The sequence below is a fragment of the Leuresthes tenuis genome, unplaced genomic scaffold (assembly GCF_036924035.1).
Source record: "Leuresthes tenuis unplaced genomic scaffold, fLeuTen1.0.hap1 SCAF_3, whole genome shotgun sequence".
Classification (NCBI taxonomy): Eukaryota; Metazoa; Chordata; class Actinopteri; order Atheriniformes; family Atherinopsidae; genus Leuresthes; species Leuresthes tenuis.
Window position 1 is genome coordinate 13,281,202 of NW_027325357.1, and position 19,742 is coordinate 13,300,943.

Below are 19,742 nucleotides of genomic sequence, written 5' to 3' on the forward strand. Positions count from 1 at the left end.
ATATTCACATCAGTTTTGGGGACTCTTATTAAATTTTAGATGTAGATTTGTAGTTTAGTCTGGTGAGTGAATTCTTGGAACATTGTAAATAATGTGGCTTTTGTGCTGCATTCCTCAACGTGTTGTTGTGCACATGTCATTACTGTGCCATTGATCAGTTGTCATGAACAGGTGAAATGTGATCTGTGGAGCTCTCAGATTTACCTTTGCTTTTGTGGACTTTTTGATCATGCTCTTGGGTCCACAATTTGATATCCTGATAATACATTTTCTGCTGACACAAATGACCCATTCTTCCATCCATTTTCTATGGACCCTTCTCCTTTCAGATAGTTATGGGTGAGTTGTCAATTTTTCCTGCTAATAGTGGGAGAGACAACCTGGCAGCCAGTGACAGAGCCACATTAGTGGCCCTGTGTATGAAAATACTGTGGTGTTATTAAAAGCCTACTGAACAGGAAATGTTACATCAGTAGTAGCCTTTGTGAAGTCAGTAGTTTTGGATCCAGATTTTGTTCTTAGAAAATCTTCTTATTGAGATGATGCTCTTGTCTAAATTGACCCCATCTAAAACCCATTTAACTGATGGTCTATACTTCTGTATAAGGTTTAGTGGAAGTGGAGATTAGAACCTTTGGAACTCATCAGGTTTAGAAAGAGGTTTGTGTCATAATATGATTCTTAACAGTGATGCCATTACTGTTTTTATGTTGCCAGGTTTTTTTTTATTCCGATGTTGTTTTGTTGTAAATAGTCTACCAGGGATCGGACCCTGGATCAGCAGTGTACAGTCAGCAGACCCGGCCTTGCCATGATTGCTGGAGCACTGGCTGTTGAGATGATGGTGTCCATTCTGCAGCATAGTGAAGGGTAAGTGATGTCAAAGCTATTTATAAGGCATTCATGTAGCCACAAATGATCCACACTCTAGTATGAATGCTCTAAATAATTCTTCTTGAATTACCACCTTACAGCATCAGCAGATAGCACATACTACGTCTCTCAATAGAAAACAACAGAAACTCATCACTGGATGTTGAACCAGTTCAGTGTGAACTGAAGAAAAATGAAAAAAGCTGTGCAGAGGCACTCCTTCACAGTGACATTTCCAGCATTACACCTTCTGTTTTTAAAAGGCACTGCAAAGCCTCCTACTTTAATTGCTACCTCTCTGTCTTCAGTTTCTGCCTGCCAGTGTAGTCTGTATTTGTGCTGCATCCTCGTCAGGGCTCAAAGCTCATCCATTTTATCTGCCAGTGATCTCACATTTCCCATGATGATCGAGCTAACAAATAGTTTAAACTTCCTCCTTCTTTCTCTTTGTTTTGTCTCTAGACATCTTTTCTTAAACTAATCTGGACATGGGGTCTTATTCCTGGCAATGCTTGGGTTTTAGAAAGCTCAATCTGCCGCACCCACGTGCAAACAACTCTGTTGCCATGGTTACACATATTCATTACTGCCAGAATTATCAGCAGAAATCTCTCCAGCAGTACAGCAGCCAATGAAAAAGAGAATGTAAAAAATGAATTAGTGTTTTCATACATAAAAAAGCTTATTACAAAATGTCAAGAAGATGCAAAGAGATTCAACAAGTCCTGATCTGCTGCAGCTTTCTGCTATTATGGACCAATCTAGATATTCATATTGTTATTTATGCATTGAGTAACATGCAAGAAAATGTTCTGCCTTAAAATATGTCAGAAGAACGTCCTGTTTGACACAGGAATTTATTGGTTGAATGGATATAGCCAGAAATGATGGCCCTCACCTCAGAAATAAAATGTATAAAAGAGTAAGCTATACATAAAATCAATAAGAGCTTGAAACAATGATCAGTGTGATCACTCCCTGCTGAGCCATGGCCTTTTGTGACTAATAATCGTGATAGAACTGATCTGATCATGCATTTATTTCATGAAGTCTTTAATGGAAATGTAGACATTTAAGAAATAAATGTTCTAATAACGCAAATGCTTTATAAAGATCCAATGTCAAGATGTAAGGATACACAGAGCCAATAGCTTCTGTTTGACACGGAAATGCTAATTCTGAGCTTGACTAATTGGAAACAAAGTTTGATATTATACACATAATACATAAAAATACATGAAAGCAGCACTGACTGTTTGTGGTTAGTCTCCGCTTTCCTTATGCCATTGCTGAGAGGAATGCTCTGATATTCTGTGGTTGACACCTGCAGATGCTCCTGTCACTGAGTTGTCCCCCTGGATGTCCCCCGATGACCACTCCACTTTATTGTGAAGAATGACATGTCTATTCCACATGTTACTTTTGTCTCAGGATCACAGGTCTTAAGGGAAATGTATTTCTTAGCACGGTGCCGCATCTATCTCATATATAGCATGGTGCAAAAGGGTTACGTGTCACACTGTTTTTTCCTTTTTCTATCTTCAAGTCTAAAACTTGTAAAACATTGTTGCGAGTACTTGTAGATGTCAGACACTTCCCTGCTTTTGAGTGCAGCCCCTATCAACAGTGACTGTCTGAAATGGCATCATTAAACTTCCTTGATCCTCACTCCAGGCTTAGCAATAAGGGACATGTTGACTTTTAGATGGAGCAGCACTACAGCTAAGATTTACAGCACTGCAGGTATTTTCAGTTATTGGTTTGTTGCACGGCTCCCCCGGCACTGAGGTTCAGTTCACTCTAAAGTTCACTTTGCAATATGTACTTGCTCAATAGTTTCAAAACATTGATAGGTATGTTTTCAGGCTTATTTAAGTGTTTAGCATGTGCACAGGAGTGTCTCTTTAAAAAAAACTAAGTTGTGTGTATGTTTTGGTTAAAATCGTCCTGAAGAAGCAGCTTGCTGGGCCTGATCAGAGAGAGTATTTTCTCTTGGAGTATTTGAGATGCAATGACCTGTTGCACAACTGTTCTTTTTGTCTTGGATGAAAAAGCTTAGAGAGCAAAGAAGAGAACGTGTTTTCCATTGCTCCCTGTATTTCCGAGGTTGTTCAGTTCCTTTCTTTATACTCCTTCTCTGTCTTGTCTTGCAATGACCTTTTCATGACCCTCATTTCTTTTCACAACTAGTTTTATTCCTTTCTTTTTAACCCACTTCAACCTGTTTAAAGTATCCTTTTTATATTGATCTTATGTAATATTCTAATTTTCTGAGACACTGAACTTTGGGTTTTCATTATCTGTAAGCCATGATCCTCAAAATGACAAGAAATAAAGGATAGAAATATTCAAGCTATGTGTAATGAATGTAATGAATCTATATAATATAGGAGTTTCACTTTCTGAGATGAGTGACAAAAAATATTGAACTTTTTCGTGATATTCAAATTTTTTGAGCTGTACCTGTATTCAGAGCCTCCAGGTAAAAATTGTAACTGCTTATAAGTAGGTAGGAAGTCTACATGGCTTTAAAGCATCTTGTTATGTGCAAGTGGTCATGGTGCAAAGCATAATCATAAAGTACAGAAAGTCCTTAATATAAAGAAAAAGTAAAGGGCATAGTAGGAAGCCAAAAGGGCAAAAAATACACCCCTGCTATGGCATTCAAGGATGAATGCCATGACCATGGACATCCTGATGAATTGAAATAACTCTGATCCCAGCATGTCAAATCAGGCGGATACTGGGTAAGGCTGGTCTCCATGGACACCATTCGAAGAGGGCTCCACTAAGATGGGCACACAAAAGGTCGCTTTGCCTTTTCAAAAAGCTCACTTTGGTCATGACCCCTGTTGCTGAATGAGATGAAAATTGAGTTGTTTAGACACAGTAAAAAAAAAAAAAAAAAAAAAAAAAAAAAAAGTATTTTAAAGTGGCTGAGCCAGAGTCCACCTTCCAAGACTTTGAGTGATATGAACTATGCCATGAATTAAAAGCTTGGTTGTTGATCATTGAAAGTAAAGAAATTGTATTTTTTTACATTCCCTTTTTTTTTTGTCCTTTTCCTAATGTTTTATCTATTTTCATCACATGTTTGTCATTTCCAACCAAAAGAAGCCGACAAATCAAACTAGAAATCTCTATAAATCAACATTTGGCTTGGGCGTGAGTGATTTTAGGCTAAATTGCAATTTATGCGATTTATGTTTAAATTTAACGTTATGTGAGAGGACAGTTACGATACAATAGATATATTCAGCATATGTTTAGTTCAATATTGTTCTGAATAGCTCTTGAGCGCCATGAAATGTCCAATGTAGTATGTTTCTCAGAGATTCATCTTCTCTGTTTCAGTCCAATTGGATTACATGTGTAGTGTTTGTGAAAGTACATTCATTTGGCCTTCTTATTCTTCCTCTTCAGGGGGTATGCAGTTGCCAGCAGCAGTGACGACAGAATGAATGAACCTCCTACGTCACTGGGACTCGTGCCACACCAGGTTAGGCACACAAAAACTCCCTTACATGCATGAATATGTAACGTGCCGATAATGTTGTGTGCTGCATCCAATGCAGTATCTAAGGAAAGTATCAAGTGATGAAATATGGTTTAGGTTGAGTGTTTTATGGTTCCACTGGCAAAAAAATCCAAGGTTTGCATTTAAGAATTTACCAATAATAACAAATAGAATTCAGTATAACAGGACCTAAAAGAAAGAAAGATCATCACTGGTGGATGTAGGCGGTGCTTTGGGGGGGGGGCTGGTAAAAGAATTTCTGTAACAAAATAAAATCTTCATCCTAAGATTGCCTATGCCTCACTCACAGGGTAATGAGTGGCAACTAAGTAAATGTTGTAAGCCTTTCAAGTAGGTGTCTAGATCTTGGTGAAAGAGGCTTGAATATTACTTTTAACATTTCCAGCAAGCTGCATTTCAGCAAGAGTGCGAGAGAACAACAGTGTTTAAGTAAGAAAAGAGAACATTTGCCTGAGTTATCTCAGCATGTAAGGATTCGGTTTTACTTTGACCTGATGTGCACTGAATGCACTGAAAGACAGTGAAAACTTGCTGTTTTATATAATAAAATGCTAACTCAACTGAATTAGAACATCAGATTCTGTAGTTTGTTTGGCAACTTAGACTTACAACATGTTTAAAGCAGTACTCGTTAGTGTCCACCCTCATCATGATGTATCATTTTAACATCTTTTGTGTTTTTTGACTATAAACAAAGCTTTCTCTGGTCATCGAATCATCACTTAAAGTGTTTTAAATCTAACTTGACTCAAGGATCCTACTATTATGAATCATCATGTCTCATAACTACCTTAATTGGAAGATCTCAGTCTGACCAAGTGTAAGAATCTCATTAACTGAGAGGGAATATGCTGTAGATACGAGTCTCTTTGTAAATTAGCTACAGTAGCGAATCCCTTTTTCGTCTGCTCAAAGGTAGGCGTGGGTCATGGTGGCTTACATAGGTCAAGAAACACAGTGACTGAAGTCAGACCAGACGTAACTGAAGCGAATGGGGGAAATGCAGAACTCACAAAATAATGCAACATAGTGCTATTTATTAACCTAGTTACAGCAGCAAACAACACCATAGGATTGTGATTGTGCTTATTAGGTTAAACGCATGTGTGTAGCAATTTTTTGTGTGTAGATCTTTTTAGTTGTGAAAGTGGTGACTTATGTGTATCAGTTACTCCAGATTCCACTCCCCAAAACCTTGGATTAGGATGAGAGAAGTATCAGAAACTTGGTAACTCACTTAAAGATTGATTAACCGTGCACATTTCTAAAAGTCGGTGGCCTTTTATTAATTAATGTATCAGATGGTTTTGTTGAAATTTAGACAAAACGTAGAGGCGAGTCATGACATAAAGTCAGAGATGAGATTCAAGCCGAAGACACAGACAGAAAAAAAAAAAGGCATCATAATAAAAAATATTAAGAGGAAATGCTACTGAAGGTTATGATAGATGATATAAACTCAGTTTTAAAACAACAAAGTGTTGGGTCACCAAATCGAGGAAGATTAGATGATTTTAAGTCATCCAAATTGTGTTCTTGCCTAACTGAGTGCTGCATCTCACCACCTTCATTTACATCATCATCCGTATTCATCATGCCGAGAATATGAATCCCTGCCACTTGCTTGACACCCTGCTGCTCATGGTATTTCAGCCAAATAACCCACAGAAAAATGACATGCAAATGTGATAGCCTCTGTGTGTGTGTTGCTTATGCAGACAGAGGGTGAGATGGTAATTACCCAAGGGATAGAAATGCCAAGAAAATAATATGCCCGAAGGAGTGAACGTGTATGCCTCGAATGTTTGTGTTTTGAATGTCTTGAATGCCTCCCGCAGCCTGTGCCGTGGAGCACACTGCAGTTAGGGAGGCTGAGGATGCCGGCTGCCTTTTTGTGGTGACACAGTGACAGCTTGTGGGGATTTCAAGGAATGAAACTTTAGCTTGTGAAGCAACAGATTTATCTCTATCAACACTTTTCATGACCATGGCCTCATTTTCACGGGTATGATAGACGCCACGGTCAAAGTTGGACAATGCTATTTAGAGACATTTCATTTTCAGTCCTTCAGCCATTTCTGAAATCCATGGGAAATCTTCTCTGCATGTTTTCGAGTACACTCCATCACATAATCAATGTTAAGGGCTGCTTGGGGAACAGATTTTTGCAGAAAATAGGAAATGGCTTATAAAAAAAAACATATATGTCTTAATAATTCTGATGCACATCAAATTAAATCCATATTGCTAATGGATTGTAAGACTGAACAAATCCACTTCAATGGGAATAGAGCATTAGTCATAGAGCATTCAGCAGCTTCTCTCTGTTGACCTTCAGTTCAAATCTCATAAAACTTTTAAAAAGGGTAAAAACAGAGAAATACCTCAAGGACTTGAGGGGTGATGTATACCCAGACAAAATATGTGTACAGAATTCATCTGTAATGCATCTCTCTCTCTCTCTCTCCCTCCCTCTCTATCTATAACTATCTATATCTGTCTATAGATATAGATAGATAACTATATATATATATATATATATATATATATATATATATATATATATATATATATATAGATATCTATCTATATAAGAGAGTACTGTCTTTCAAAGTGGTGAAAATTCCCATTGTTGGTGGAAATAACACATCTGTTTTCACATGATATAAATTCGAATAGGTGGATGTTAAATTTGAGGCTCTAAGAAGGGAAGTTAGTCATTTTGTGATCTTCAATGGCAGAAGTCTGGAGAGCAGTGCTTTGAACAGCTGCTCACTTTACACGTAGAGTGGTGCTTAGAATGTTTGTGAAGCCTTTACACTTTCAGTCAACTTTTCTCTCATTTCTCTTCTGAGAAGTCGTAGAAGTAACTAAAAAGAAGCCATTTAAACCGATGACACACAAATCTTACACCAAGTCATTCATCTTTTCTTTTTGTTCAGGAAGATGATTTGAAAACTAAATTTTTTTTCTTGGTTTAGCAGTTGATTGACAGTTTGTTCTGTCACTGGTTTTGCACTCGGGTCAAAGTGGGCACTTTAATTTGAAGAACAGACACCTATTGGAGTTTGATCTCCACCAATCCTGAGTCGGACAAATTGTGTAGAAATGGAAGAAATTCGAGACTGTTATGACCCTCGCCAGGTGTGGCGGATCAGCAATAACAGCAGGAAGATGTGTAATCATCAAAAAGGATCACAGTGTAACTTCTAATAGAGCAGTCGCAGTGGCAATAAGAAGGCTGATGGTCCACATTCCCACGTCTTTGAACAAGGCACCGGACGACTCCACATTGCCCCCATTTCATTCATAAGTATGTGAGTGTGCATTAAAGAATAAAAAAGCACTTAATCAGCTAAAAAGCTATAAAATGCTGTATGAATATGTGAGAATATGGTTTGTACTTTAAAGCACTTAAAGATCTTAACAACACTAGAAAAGCACTGTATAAATGCAGTACTTTTACCTTTTACTATGATTGCTGAGAGGAGAACACTTTATACACAACAGGGCAGCAAAGAGAAAGCCACAGCTTTCCAAAAAGAACATTGCTGCTCATCTGTAGTTAGCTAAAAATCCTTTTAATGAGCCAGAACACTGTTGGAAAATTCGACTAGAATGGAAAAATTGGAAATGGCATTCCACTTTAAGAGCCAACCAGCATCCCAGAGTTGAACCTGTTCATTACAGAAAAATGGGCTGAAAGACTTTCAGTCGACTGCAGTCATTCGTTTACCACCATCTGAATCATTTATTTAATGAGCACGATGGAATCGCATATCTGGACTTATTTGCTTCATATAAGCTCTTTTGTAAAGACTGTGCAGTTTTCTGTGGAGCTACTAGGTTCTGCCCACTCACCCATTAGTCTGACTCACCCTTTTGTTACATCATTCACTGGACATGTGTACTCTGCCAGAGCTCATCTTGCATTAATGTTACATCTGCTCTGCCTGCTACTGCTGTTAAATTGACAATCCTGCCATCTATTTTTATTACTGTAATCACACATCCTTGAATTTCTAATTGAAATGGGCAGAGATGAAAAGGCATAAATGGCAAGAAGTAAATGAAAAACACATTTGCAATATTAAGAGAGTCATGCAGATGTCATACATAGTTTTTTTTCTTTTTTTTTTTTTTAACACTTTACCTGTTCTGGAACAAATTTTGAGTTGAGTATCTTAACCTAATAGCCTCAGGTTGCCAGACTTCTGCCAATTTATCTCCCCTAACAATTGAATAAGAAAATGTCCATTTGAAAATCTCATGCTGTTTGCTCCCAGCAGAATAAACCAAGAAAAAATAGCTTTTCATTTCCACCTTCTTCACTTGCTGTGCATCTGAAACAAATGTGTGATATATTCTCCAGTTTCACCACCAGATTTTATGGTCTGGTAGTCTTTTCGTGCTTTGGTCTAAGTCTGTCATCAGGAAACATCATTTACTGAAGCTTCTGATGAAGATGATGTAGGAGGTGAAGAGAAGAAATTAAGTGCAATGTGTCACTGAAGGGTTCATAATGTGTGTGTTTTAAACAGGACAGTGATTAAGATCATACGCCATAATAAGTGGTGAAGGCTTATAGTAGTTAGTAGTTAAGATGGGATCGAAATGTTGCCTCCTTGACACCAGAGGGAGCTCTCTGCTTTCCTTCTAAAATAAACAACACAGACTGTCAAACTGATGGCAAGTTTTCATTTCATTGCTGCCATTATATTCACGTATAGCAACAAGGAATAAAGCTGGCAGTGGAACTATTTCTCACAAAGTAGAGCCTGCCCTAATGTCTCTCATTAAACACAATAACTACCAAAAACTGGTTTATTCTTTTTTCTCCTGAGTCATCTTGTGTTTTAGTTAACATTTGCCACAATAGTTAGGCTCATTTCTCCTCACATCATTCAAAATGAACAGCGTTTCTAAATATTGTATAGTTTTTCCAATGATATGTCCCATTTGATTGATGAAATGTTGATTTCTCCTTCTCAGATTCGAGGCTTTCTCTCCAGGTTTGACAACGTCCTGCCTGCCAGCCTTGCCTTTGACAAATGTACCGCCTGCTCACCCGTCGTAAGTGGTCCCTCCATAATTGTAGTTATGCATTAATTCAAGTCCGGCTCAGTAGGAAGACAGCGTTCAAACAATGATTACCAGTTTGCTAGAAAGACTGACACAAGCAGACATAGATAGGGAGATTCTCATTTTCTTATCAAGTCAGACTTTGTTACTATGTGACAGCTATGTTTTGAAACACAAATCACAGCCATTGGAGAAAAAGGGGGATTCCCAGCTCTCCCATTTCCACGTTGTTAAGTCAGTATGGCCGTGTTGAAATGTTGTTCCTTGAGGAATACTGAAGAGACACACACAGGAAAGCTGGTTAAACCATATGGTAACAATCAGGCAGCAGTTGCTCACTGATGTCAGTAACTGTCGTATGAGTGGAATTAGCTCCCACCACTGGTGTGTGTGTGTGTGTGTGTGAGCGTGTGCGTAGATGGGTTGTGGAAGAGTCCACATATAAGTCAGCCAAGCGGGGAGGGCGATATCAGCCTTTGTGTTTATTACTGCTTTCTAATTGGTTAGTGTGGGTAGCGGCATCCAAAAATGCGACTGGTTGATGTACAGTAGTGCAACAGTGTTGGAGGAGGCATGAAAAACAGCAATTTAGAGATGAAGAAAGTTCACAAAAAAAAGTTGGAGGGGGTAGAGGAAGTGCAGCACTGCTGAAAAAAAAAAAAAAAAAAAGGGTGTTGTGATGAGCGGAGCGCTGGTTCGCCTCATTCTCCCCTGATCTCAATGCAGTCTTTGTGTCGATAAAGAGGTCATAAAGCCTCAGATCTATCACTTTCATGTGAAGACAGAGAGAAACTAAGAGGCAGAGGGGGGGAGGGAGTTGGCGAGCTTCGGCACTGAAAGTTTTCTCCACCTATGCTCTGGAAAAAGAAAAAAAAAAAGAAAAAGTTTGGCGTTCCACCCCATCTTAAGGTGTCATGTTTCTGCCTGTGTGACTGATGAGATTATTCGGTCTGCACAGAGGTGTTCATATGGGCTGACAGGGATTGGGTAAGGCCTGTGTAGTCGGGAATAATGGACAACATGAGTTAGGGAAGACAATTCTCTGCTGAGACAGGGATAAAGCTTGTGTTGTGCATGTGTTGTATCCCACCCACACATCTTTTCCCTCTCTGCTTTGCATTTGCTTATCTGCCTTTCACTCTTTTCTTTTCAGCCTGCTCCTATTTCACTTCTCCTGCTTCTCCTCTTCTCCCTTCCTGCTCTTCCTCCCCCATATCTCTCCTCTCTTTTGTGTGACCCTGCCTCCATATATCGGTGTGTTCACTTTAATGGCTTGTGTGTGTGTGTGTGTGTGTGTGTGTGTCTGTGTCTGTCTTTGTCTTCACTTTGGATGTGTGTGTGAGCAAGTGCATGTCTGTCTGTGTGTATTTCTGCCGCAGTCAGCTGTGTGCTGCCAGGTCACTATGGAAACAAAACAATTCAGCCCCTGTCTGGGCTGGAGCAGTTCCTGTAGAGTTGGGGCTTTTCACTTTATGTGTGGTGTGCATTTATGTGTGTGTATTTCCTAGCTCTCTTTGGGGATACAAGCCAATAAAACGACACGCCAAAGAGTAAATCACAGCTGACGTGGCGTTGTCTGAAACTGTGCTTCTTACTACAGCTACTTGTACACTCTACAAATTATACATCCAGCATGAATAAGAAACATTTTCGATACGCTTTTTTTCTGTTAAAAGAAATGCGCGGTAGTAGTTTAACTCCTGCTTAACTTAACTTGTGCAGCCATAAGTGGTGAATATGCTTTTAAATGAGTAGATATACGCTGTTGAGCTGAAAAGGCGTCTTAGTTGGTGGGCAAATATTTTACAATTGATTTACATATTAGTTCATGCTGAACTGTAGGTTCACGAGTTCGATGCCATTTCTCTTCGTTTTCTAACATTTTGTCGACGAAATAATTATTTTTTTCCTGCATCAAGTGTAACTTAATTAATTTTTTTTTTCAAGGAACTCTTTTTTTTTTTTTTTTTCCCCCAAAGACCAGATGATTCTGTGCTGTTTCCTCACTTTCATGGAAGCTTAGAATGACCCAACAGTATCGTCATGTATTTAACCTTCACAGCAGCGTGTATTTTTTACATAAGGCGCAGTCTAAGTGAATAAGAAATATTAACTACTAATTTCTGTGAGCCGAGCTTCCTCTGCACTTCACTGGCTCTCCATAAATCCTCAGAGGCTACGCTAACAAGTCAGTATGGAGTTAGTAAGGCTGACCTTATGACCCTTTCTGATGTACACGGGGGAAGTCAAAGCCACTAAGTCACAATAATACGGTTACTCATAGTTTAGTACATGTGTGAAGTATTTGGGGAATTTCTTCTTAAAAAGACTTTTGAATGAGTAATTTATTGTCAGGGTTATAGTAGATATGGTTTAGCTTATTGTCTCCAGGGTTTCACATTATGTATAGAGAGACAGATATACTTTATTAATTATTCGGTCGCAGCATCATAACGACAAAAGACAAAGGGAATGTAGAGGCAATTCACCAATAACAAAAGGGATAATATATATATTTGTCAAATATAAACACCCGCATATGTACATATCTACATAAATATAGGAATAAGAATTGGACATAAAATGTTTTTAATATAATAAAAGATGCGATCACGTATGAACAGTGGAATAAGGATGGTCTGTTAGAGAAAGTGCTCTGCTGTCCCTGGATTGTAACCCTTGTGGAGATGGATTGTCCATGAAGGGGATCAGTTTGTTCAGCGACTTTCTGTTCCTCACTGACTCAAACCTCTCCAGTTTATGGCCTTTGATGGCATCGGGCCTTGCGGGTGATTTAGTACTTGTAGTGCTCCACGACTTCAACCTCCTCACCCGATATGATGATGGGTTTTATTGCTGCTTTCTTTCTCCTGAAGTCGACCACCATATCCCTGGTTTTGAACACATTTAGAAGCAGATGATTTCTGCTGCTCCACTCCATAAAGCCTGCCACCAGGTCTCTGTACTCCTCTCTAACACATCCCACCATCGCGGTGTCGTCAGAGAACTTCTGGAGGTGGCATGAGTCAGAATTGTCCTGAAAGTTAAAGGTGTACAGAGTGAACAGAAATTAAGACAGAACAGTCCCCTGCAGTGTTCCTGTACCACTGACCACCGTGTTAGACAGAGAGCTCCCAGGCTGAACAATCTGAGGCCTGTCAGACAGACAGTTGGAGATCCAGCAGACAGTGGACCCCATGAAACCCATCCTGCTCAGCTTCTCACACAGCAGAAGTGGTTGGATGGTGTTGAAGGCACTGAAAAAATGAAAAAACATGATGCTCACCATGCCACCAGCACCATCCAGATGAGTGTGAGCACGCTGCAGCAGCCTAGCAGCAGTTACCTACGTCATAACTGACACTTTTACATAATCAACCTTCGCATTTTCGTTTTTCACAGTCTAAGTACCACCCAGAATTTGACTTACAAGCAAATACACACATGCACAGTTGAAGATGTGTGATATTTTTGGATGTTATCCAAGAACAAGTTCTAAATGAAAGCTTGGAGTTGCATCTGTGTGAAGGTTAACAACAACTGTATATGAACATCTGTGTATTTTACACATGGAAGTGGCACAATATGTTTTACTGATGTTGTTGTTTTTCTTAACTGGTGCAATCCACAGAGAGCATGAGACCACAACTGAAACTCATCAACACCTGGTCGGCACTTCAGGGTTATTTCCATTTTTAGCCTCTTCCTTTCTTTGTGTCTATGTAACGTTGCATTTTATCCTGTTATTGACCACATCTGGTCAACATGGATGCCACACCACATTTGGCATCCATGTTGGTGATAAGTATTAGTACTTTAAGAGATTCTTCCAAAAAACTGTGTTTACACAGATAAAAGAACTACACAAACATTTAGGGCCTAGCTGCATTCCTGTGGTAACAAACAGATTCAAGCTTATCAGTGATTGCACCTGCAGGCAATACAGAGAGAGCTTAGGCAGACATGCAACAAAGATCCCAACGCACTATGGTATGTGGCTTCTTATGATAAGCCATCCAGAAATGTCAGCAACTGTTGTATTGATGGATTTGGCCCCTATGATGTGTGGAGGGTAGTCTAAAGTTGCACCATCTTTTTGGCATCCTGTGGATTTCCACATGTTGGCAGCTTGCTCGCAGTCATCCTCCAAACATAGTTTGATAAGCCAGAAGAGTTTATTTTCAGCATTTTGACTTTATCCTTGAAATAGGAAACTGAAAGACAACCCACAACTTCTTCCTCATATTTCTTTTCTCATTGACCCCAATATAATTTCATGGAGCTAAACTGTTATTGAACCTTTTGTTGTGTCACTTTCTTCATCTTTGACATGATATGAGTGTCGAGTATGCTAAGTGCTCGTTTGCATACCAGTGTGTCCTTGGAGTGACTTTTTCACAATATCATCCCAGAGATCAGATTGCTTTCTGAGTCATGATCAGCTATATTTCAACAAAGTGGGTTTTGGTCGTTGTCGTCTCGTGTAACAGAACCTGTGGATGGAAGTGGAGAATCAAAGAAAGAAAAGAAAAGGAAGGGAAGAAAGAAAGAAAGAAAAGAGAGGCTGAAAAGATGAATGAGCGTTACATCAGTGTGTATTGTGTGTGGTTTGTCTGGCTTCTAGACTAGACGCCAGGTCAGTCTGCGTACACACACACACACACACACACACACGCAGACAGACGGTGATGCTGATGTCTGAAGTTGTGGTAACTCTACACCTGCAGAGGAGAGCCTGTGGGCGTCCATGAAAGGCTTGGCCAGTCTTAGGAAGGTAGTTAAGAGGGCAGAGGATGCAAGTGTTAGTCTGTTGGTGTGTGTGTGTGTGTGCGTGCGTGTGTGTGTGTTTTGGAGATATGGTGGGGGTATTTGAAGTCTCTGCTTGAGGGAGATCAAGGTAAACACTCCAGTGTTAGTGTGGAGGTGCTGAGTTGTGGTGTTACAGAGGTTGTGTCAAAGGGCCTGAGGGAAAAGGTTCATTTTACATTTAGATTGTTGTTATTATTTCACACTTTTTATGTGACAACATTTGTGTCCCGTGCCAATACCATTTGTGTATTCAATTAAGACAATGCACTATGTCAACCAAAAGTACATGATGTAAATATGCCAAATTGTTGCAAAATTGCTAATATACAGACCTAGTTTCTAGGGACTATGTATGTATATTAGAAAATAACATTTTCTAAAGTGTAATGATAGACTGCACAAACGGAGATTAAACAAGAGTGTCCTAAAGGAAATAAAATGATTGACAAAAGACAAGAAAAGGAAAAGACGATGGAATCTGTGAATACACATATTAAAAGCGAGCACAGCCATGAAGTTCCTTTGGTAAACTATCCCAGTATGCCTAATCTTTTACTAACAACACAGTCTGTCCAAATGTGGCCTGTCTGTATGGCACCTCTGGTGGTGACCGTAGGACCAGAGCCACTGTCAGTCCTCTGTTTAAAGATATCAGCTAAAACAGGTCCATACAAAAAGGTAATAAATCATCAAAATCGAATAAACTCTACTTATCTAAAATTTTACAATGATTCCCTTTTTTTTTTTAACTTTTATTGCTTTCTTAAGTGTTATTCCACGTTTAGATGACTCACTAGTAGTACAAGATTCAATTTTAGAAGAATTCCTTGAGTGTAAATGCATCTTTGCTGTACTCTGTCTCCAGATGCAGTTTATTAGTCCAATTCCTGTCCAAGTAAATGCTCCAGATTTCAAACAGACTCCAAAACGATGTCCGTCAGAAAAAGACAGATGTTATATTTTACTCAAAAGCACCAGTGAAAGATACATTTATCTAATTCCTCTGACTTTTTGTTGATGGCTGTTCGTTCCAAATCTTTATAAAAGTGATGGTCAGCAGGCTCTGAATTCAGTTTGTAACACATTTGCACTTCTTTTTTTTTTTGTCCAGGTCTTGGACCACTATGACAGGGAAGGTTTCAACTTTCTGTCCAAAGTTTTTAATTCCTCCCACTCGTTTCTGGAAGACCTGACGGGGCTGACTCTGCTGCACCAGGAGACACAGGCTGCAGAGGTAAATCACTCCCACCCATGTGAAAAAGCTTTGTGGCGTTTCATGGCAGTGTTCTCTAACAGCACCAGAACAGCCAATTTCCCACTCCACAATTACATACCAAGTGCAACAACAATGAACAAATTGTTGATTAAAATTAAGAGGTGTGTGATATATAACCACCCAGAATATTTACAATGCTGTTTGTGAATTTCAAAATGAACGTCCCGATATAGGGTTTATGGCATAAAATTTTAAAAAAGGGTTGTGAATTAGCCTTGTCATGTGTTAAATTCAGCTGAGGAGAAAAGTGACTCGTGTCATCGATCTCTACTTTTTGCAAATTCTGATTTCTTCATAGATCTGTCATGTTCTTTTTGATAAAAGGTTGCAGCATCATAGGCCCCTTTTAGACAGCTTGGTCAAGGTTGGAATGTTTATTTAGCCCCTCTGCTCAGTCCTACCTTGTATGTTTTCATAATGTTTTGTATGTTTGACCTACCAATGGTGCTTGTTAAAAGTTCTGAAGCAAGAGTTGGCCGCTCACCCACCTTTGTTTGTGTTGTAGATTGGTGTAAAGGTGCTACCGAAAGTTTGCGACGCTCGGTTGACCTGCCCTTATTTTCCTTCTATGTTGCGGATGATTTATGGCACAATAGACAAACACACTGATGCTACGTGTGACACTGCTGAAGCAGCATCTTATCCAAAAAGCACTTATTGGGGTTGCATTGCGCCAACATTGTGAGGGTTCTTCTTGATGGCAGTATGGCAGGAGCTCGGCGAAAAGGACCCTACATGGACCATGGATGTTCATAGAGAAGAGGTAGCAGAGGCTGAATGCAAAGCAGTTAATTTATCTTTCAAATCAGATGACACCTTTACTGTTGGTCATGGCCACTGTACAGTGACCTTGAAGTGTTTCGATTTGAAGAAGCAGGGACCCCACCTATACAAGTATTCTTTAAAGGGAATTTTTTCCTCCACTCTCCAATAAGGCTCATCCATATTGCTCTGTTACAAAAATATTCTGTCAACATGAAAATGCAAAAACATGCCTGAGCAACAAGTTCCTCAACTTTATCTTCAGTGACTGTGTATAAACAGGGTCTCTCAGATTGCTTCACGTGACTTACTATTTTGTTTGATAAATAGTGCAGTGTGCGTGCAACTTACTTCATAACATCGGCTCATTACATGGTCTCATTACAATTTTCTTCTCCACAAAATTGTGTGTGGGGGGGGGGGGGGGGGTGTAGCTCATTCAAAAACAATTACATTGTCATGCATATGACTTAAGACATTTTTCTGGCCATTTTTCTGCAACAACCAGTTTGCACTCAAAGTTTTGCAGTGGGCCCGGTGCTGGATTGTGTAAAAGGGACTTCCATGACACAGTCTTAGGCCTCAACTTATCAGTGTAGCAGGACAGTAACTGTGCATGTATGGGCAAAGGTGGCAAAGGTCCAAAGGTGGCAAAGTTTTAGCACCGTCTTGCCCACACCTGCCATTGCTTTGTAAACAAAGGAGATAAAAATCCCACAATCTGATATCGTAGGGCAAAAACTCTTTTATTTCCCTGCGTACACATCAACACTGTAAACATTTACAGTATATAGGTATATATCTATATATAGATATAGATATAAATACATACATTTTTTTGTACTTGTGGACAATGTCTGAGAGCTCAGACCCCCGGAAGATGCTCACATTAAAATTGTGCTTATTTGCATTGAAATGAACTAATTATGATGATTTGAGCATCTCATTAGGAAGCTTATTTAGAAAGAATGAAACGTTTGAATTGATGTTTGAGTTACAAAAGAACAAATGCTTTTGGGCTTTTCTAATTCAGGGGGGGGGGTATTTTTATCCTCTGGCCTTATGCTAATTATTCTGTTGTCATAGCAACACACAGTTGATGTCTGTGAAATGCCGAAAAGGATAAAGTTCCAGCAAACATCCAGAATACTTTTGTGGTGGAATATGGGTGGTTTTCCTCAAGTCTCCCCCATGACATGAGACGGAGGGAGTCGAGGGAGAGACAGAAAATGAGCGAGTGTAGGTGGTGGGGGTTGGGTCTGGTCCTGCTGCACTGTGGGAAAATCCCATACACTCTCTCCCCAGCTCCGACTACTTCTAACACATAAATAAAGGAGAGGACAAAATCATGAAAGCTGGACAGAAATGTGACAAACCCTGAGCAAATAAGAGCGTGGACAGCAGAGGAGAAAAGAGAAAAATGATTTGCAGGAAGGAAAATTAGAAGGGACTTTTCTCTTTGTCTTCTCTCTCTTGCTATCAATCTTCACCCTTTTCCCTGTCATTCTCTGTATCTCTTTGGTTTGATCCTTCCTTCTCTATCCACTCCGTCTTCCTGACAGAGTGCGTTGACGAGTCTGGCGTCAGTCCCTTTCTCTTCAATCAGAACATGGAGAGATTGTTTTGATTGCTCAGCCCACTAGCGCCAGAAGTCTCAGGGCCTGTTTCCTGTACACAGATTACTTATTCTGAAATCTACTGCATTTGGAGGTTGTCCTCTCAACTTTTTGTTTCTTTTTTTTCCCCCCTAATTCCAGGAAGGGACAGTAGACTTTTTTTCTTTTTTTTTCTTTCTCAGTAGAGAAAGCATATTATCTGTAATTCCATGTGGGAACCCACTAGAAAAAGACTTGTGGGTCATTTTTGGTCTTGTCCTGTATTTTAAAAAGTGCTGGTCTGAAACAATTATCATTTTCAATGTTAAAAATAGAGGTTTAGTGACTTTTTTCTTTCTTTTTTTATATGTATGTACTGTATTGGAATTGTGTTCACTATATAGTGTTCAGTGACATTTTTAATGAGCCAGTGTTTTGAAAAGGTTTTGCTTTACTTATGTTATGGAAATGGAGCCCTCAATAACAGCATTTGCATTTGTCCTGTACCCTTTCTATTGAAGATAGATCTAAATACATAATTCATGCATAGATAGAATGAAGATGGACCTAAAAAAGACTTTATTTGCATTGTAAGTTGTTATTTTACAATGTTCTTGCTTTTCCCTCAAGCATGGAGCTGGATTTGTTACAGTCGGAGTGTGTTTTTGCTCACTAAAATGAGTGTAACCAGTCTAAAGTATAATCTGCGTCATCAGCTATCACTACTATGTACTTAGGACCTATTTTGGGTGAGTTTGTAACCTGAGAACTACTTTTTATGCGGTCACCGCTGGGTTTTGTGGGAGTTCAAGTTCGGTAAAAGTTTAGACAGGCAGAAAGCTATGCATGTGTCTTACAGCGTGAGTGTAAGTCACACACAAATCCATGTGAATGGCTTCTTTGTGAGAGCAGCCCTGCTGAGATTTCAAGCTGCAACATGAGCACGGCAGGATGGAAAATGTACTATGAATCTGGCATCTGGCAAATTAGTTACATGTATTTCAAACATTTGTAGGCAGCACATTGCGTTTCGAGCCTCACGAGACCACATGTTTTAAGCAAGGGACTTCTAGCATGACTCATTTTTAATAGTCACGACCTGATTTGTAGTTGCACAGTTTATGACCTGTACAGGTCTACGCAAGACTTTAGGATTATCTGACACCTTGAAAGCAACCGTAGAAAAGTTTGTGAACCTTAAAAAAAACCTTGTTTTGAAGTACAGTAACCTTTTTTTTTTTTTTGCACAATCCAATTCACATTTTTCGAGAGCAATGGATTCCAAATTCACCAGCGTCACTTGAAGCTGCAGCTTGTTATTTGAAAGAAAAGTGACCGCACATTTCCACAATTCAAACGTCTTTGTTAAGTTTTCCGTCTTCCACTCTTGATCACTTTTTAATAAGATTGTGTTGCTATCGCCGAGCACATTTACGTGGCAGATAAATGGGACTCTGTGATGAATGGTGTGGTGCCAGTAGCTGCAGCTTTTCTGTTCCACCCTGTGGTTTTGGGTGAAAGTTATGAATTGGTGGTGTAAAATGATTGCAGCGGAGGTGGGTGTCAGTGCTGATCAGCACATTTTGCAAAATCATTGTATTGTTGATGGTGGGGTCATGTCGAATGTAGCTAAGTCATATCAGCTCTTGATGTTTGAGTTTGTGTATGATCTGTCTTTTGCTATATGCCCTCTATAACTCCGTATTTGACCCAAGCAAAAAAGGGGGGTTTTGTAGTTTTATCTATTAAACTGACTTCTTGTTCAGTCAAATGCTTTTTAGATCTTCAACTTTCAGCAGAACATGTT

The 19,742-nt window shown here is 39.4% G+C and overlaps 1 protein-coding gene across 1 annotated transcript in view; it reads left to right on the top strand.

Annotated features, from left to right (window-relative positions):
• atg7 (ATG7 autophagy related 7 homolog (S. cerevisiae)) overlaps positions 1-19,742 on the top strand; it is a 73,535-nt gene that overhangs the window by 21,183 nt on the left and 32,610 nt on the right. The window contains exons 15-18 of the mRNA XM_072381897.1: positions 755-870; positions 4,297-4,372; positions 9,404-9,484; positions 15,414-15,536. Of these exons, the coding sequence (XP_072237998.1) occupies positions 755-870; positions 4,297-4,372; positions 9,404-9,484; positions 15,414-15,536 (396 nt within the window). The remainder of the gene's footprint in view (positions 1-754; positions 871-4,296; positions 4,373-9,403; positions 9,485-15,413; positions 15,537-19,742) is intronic.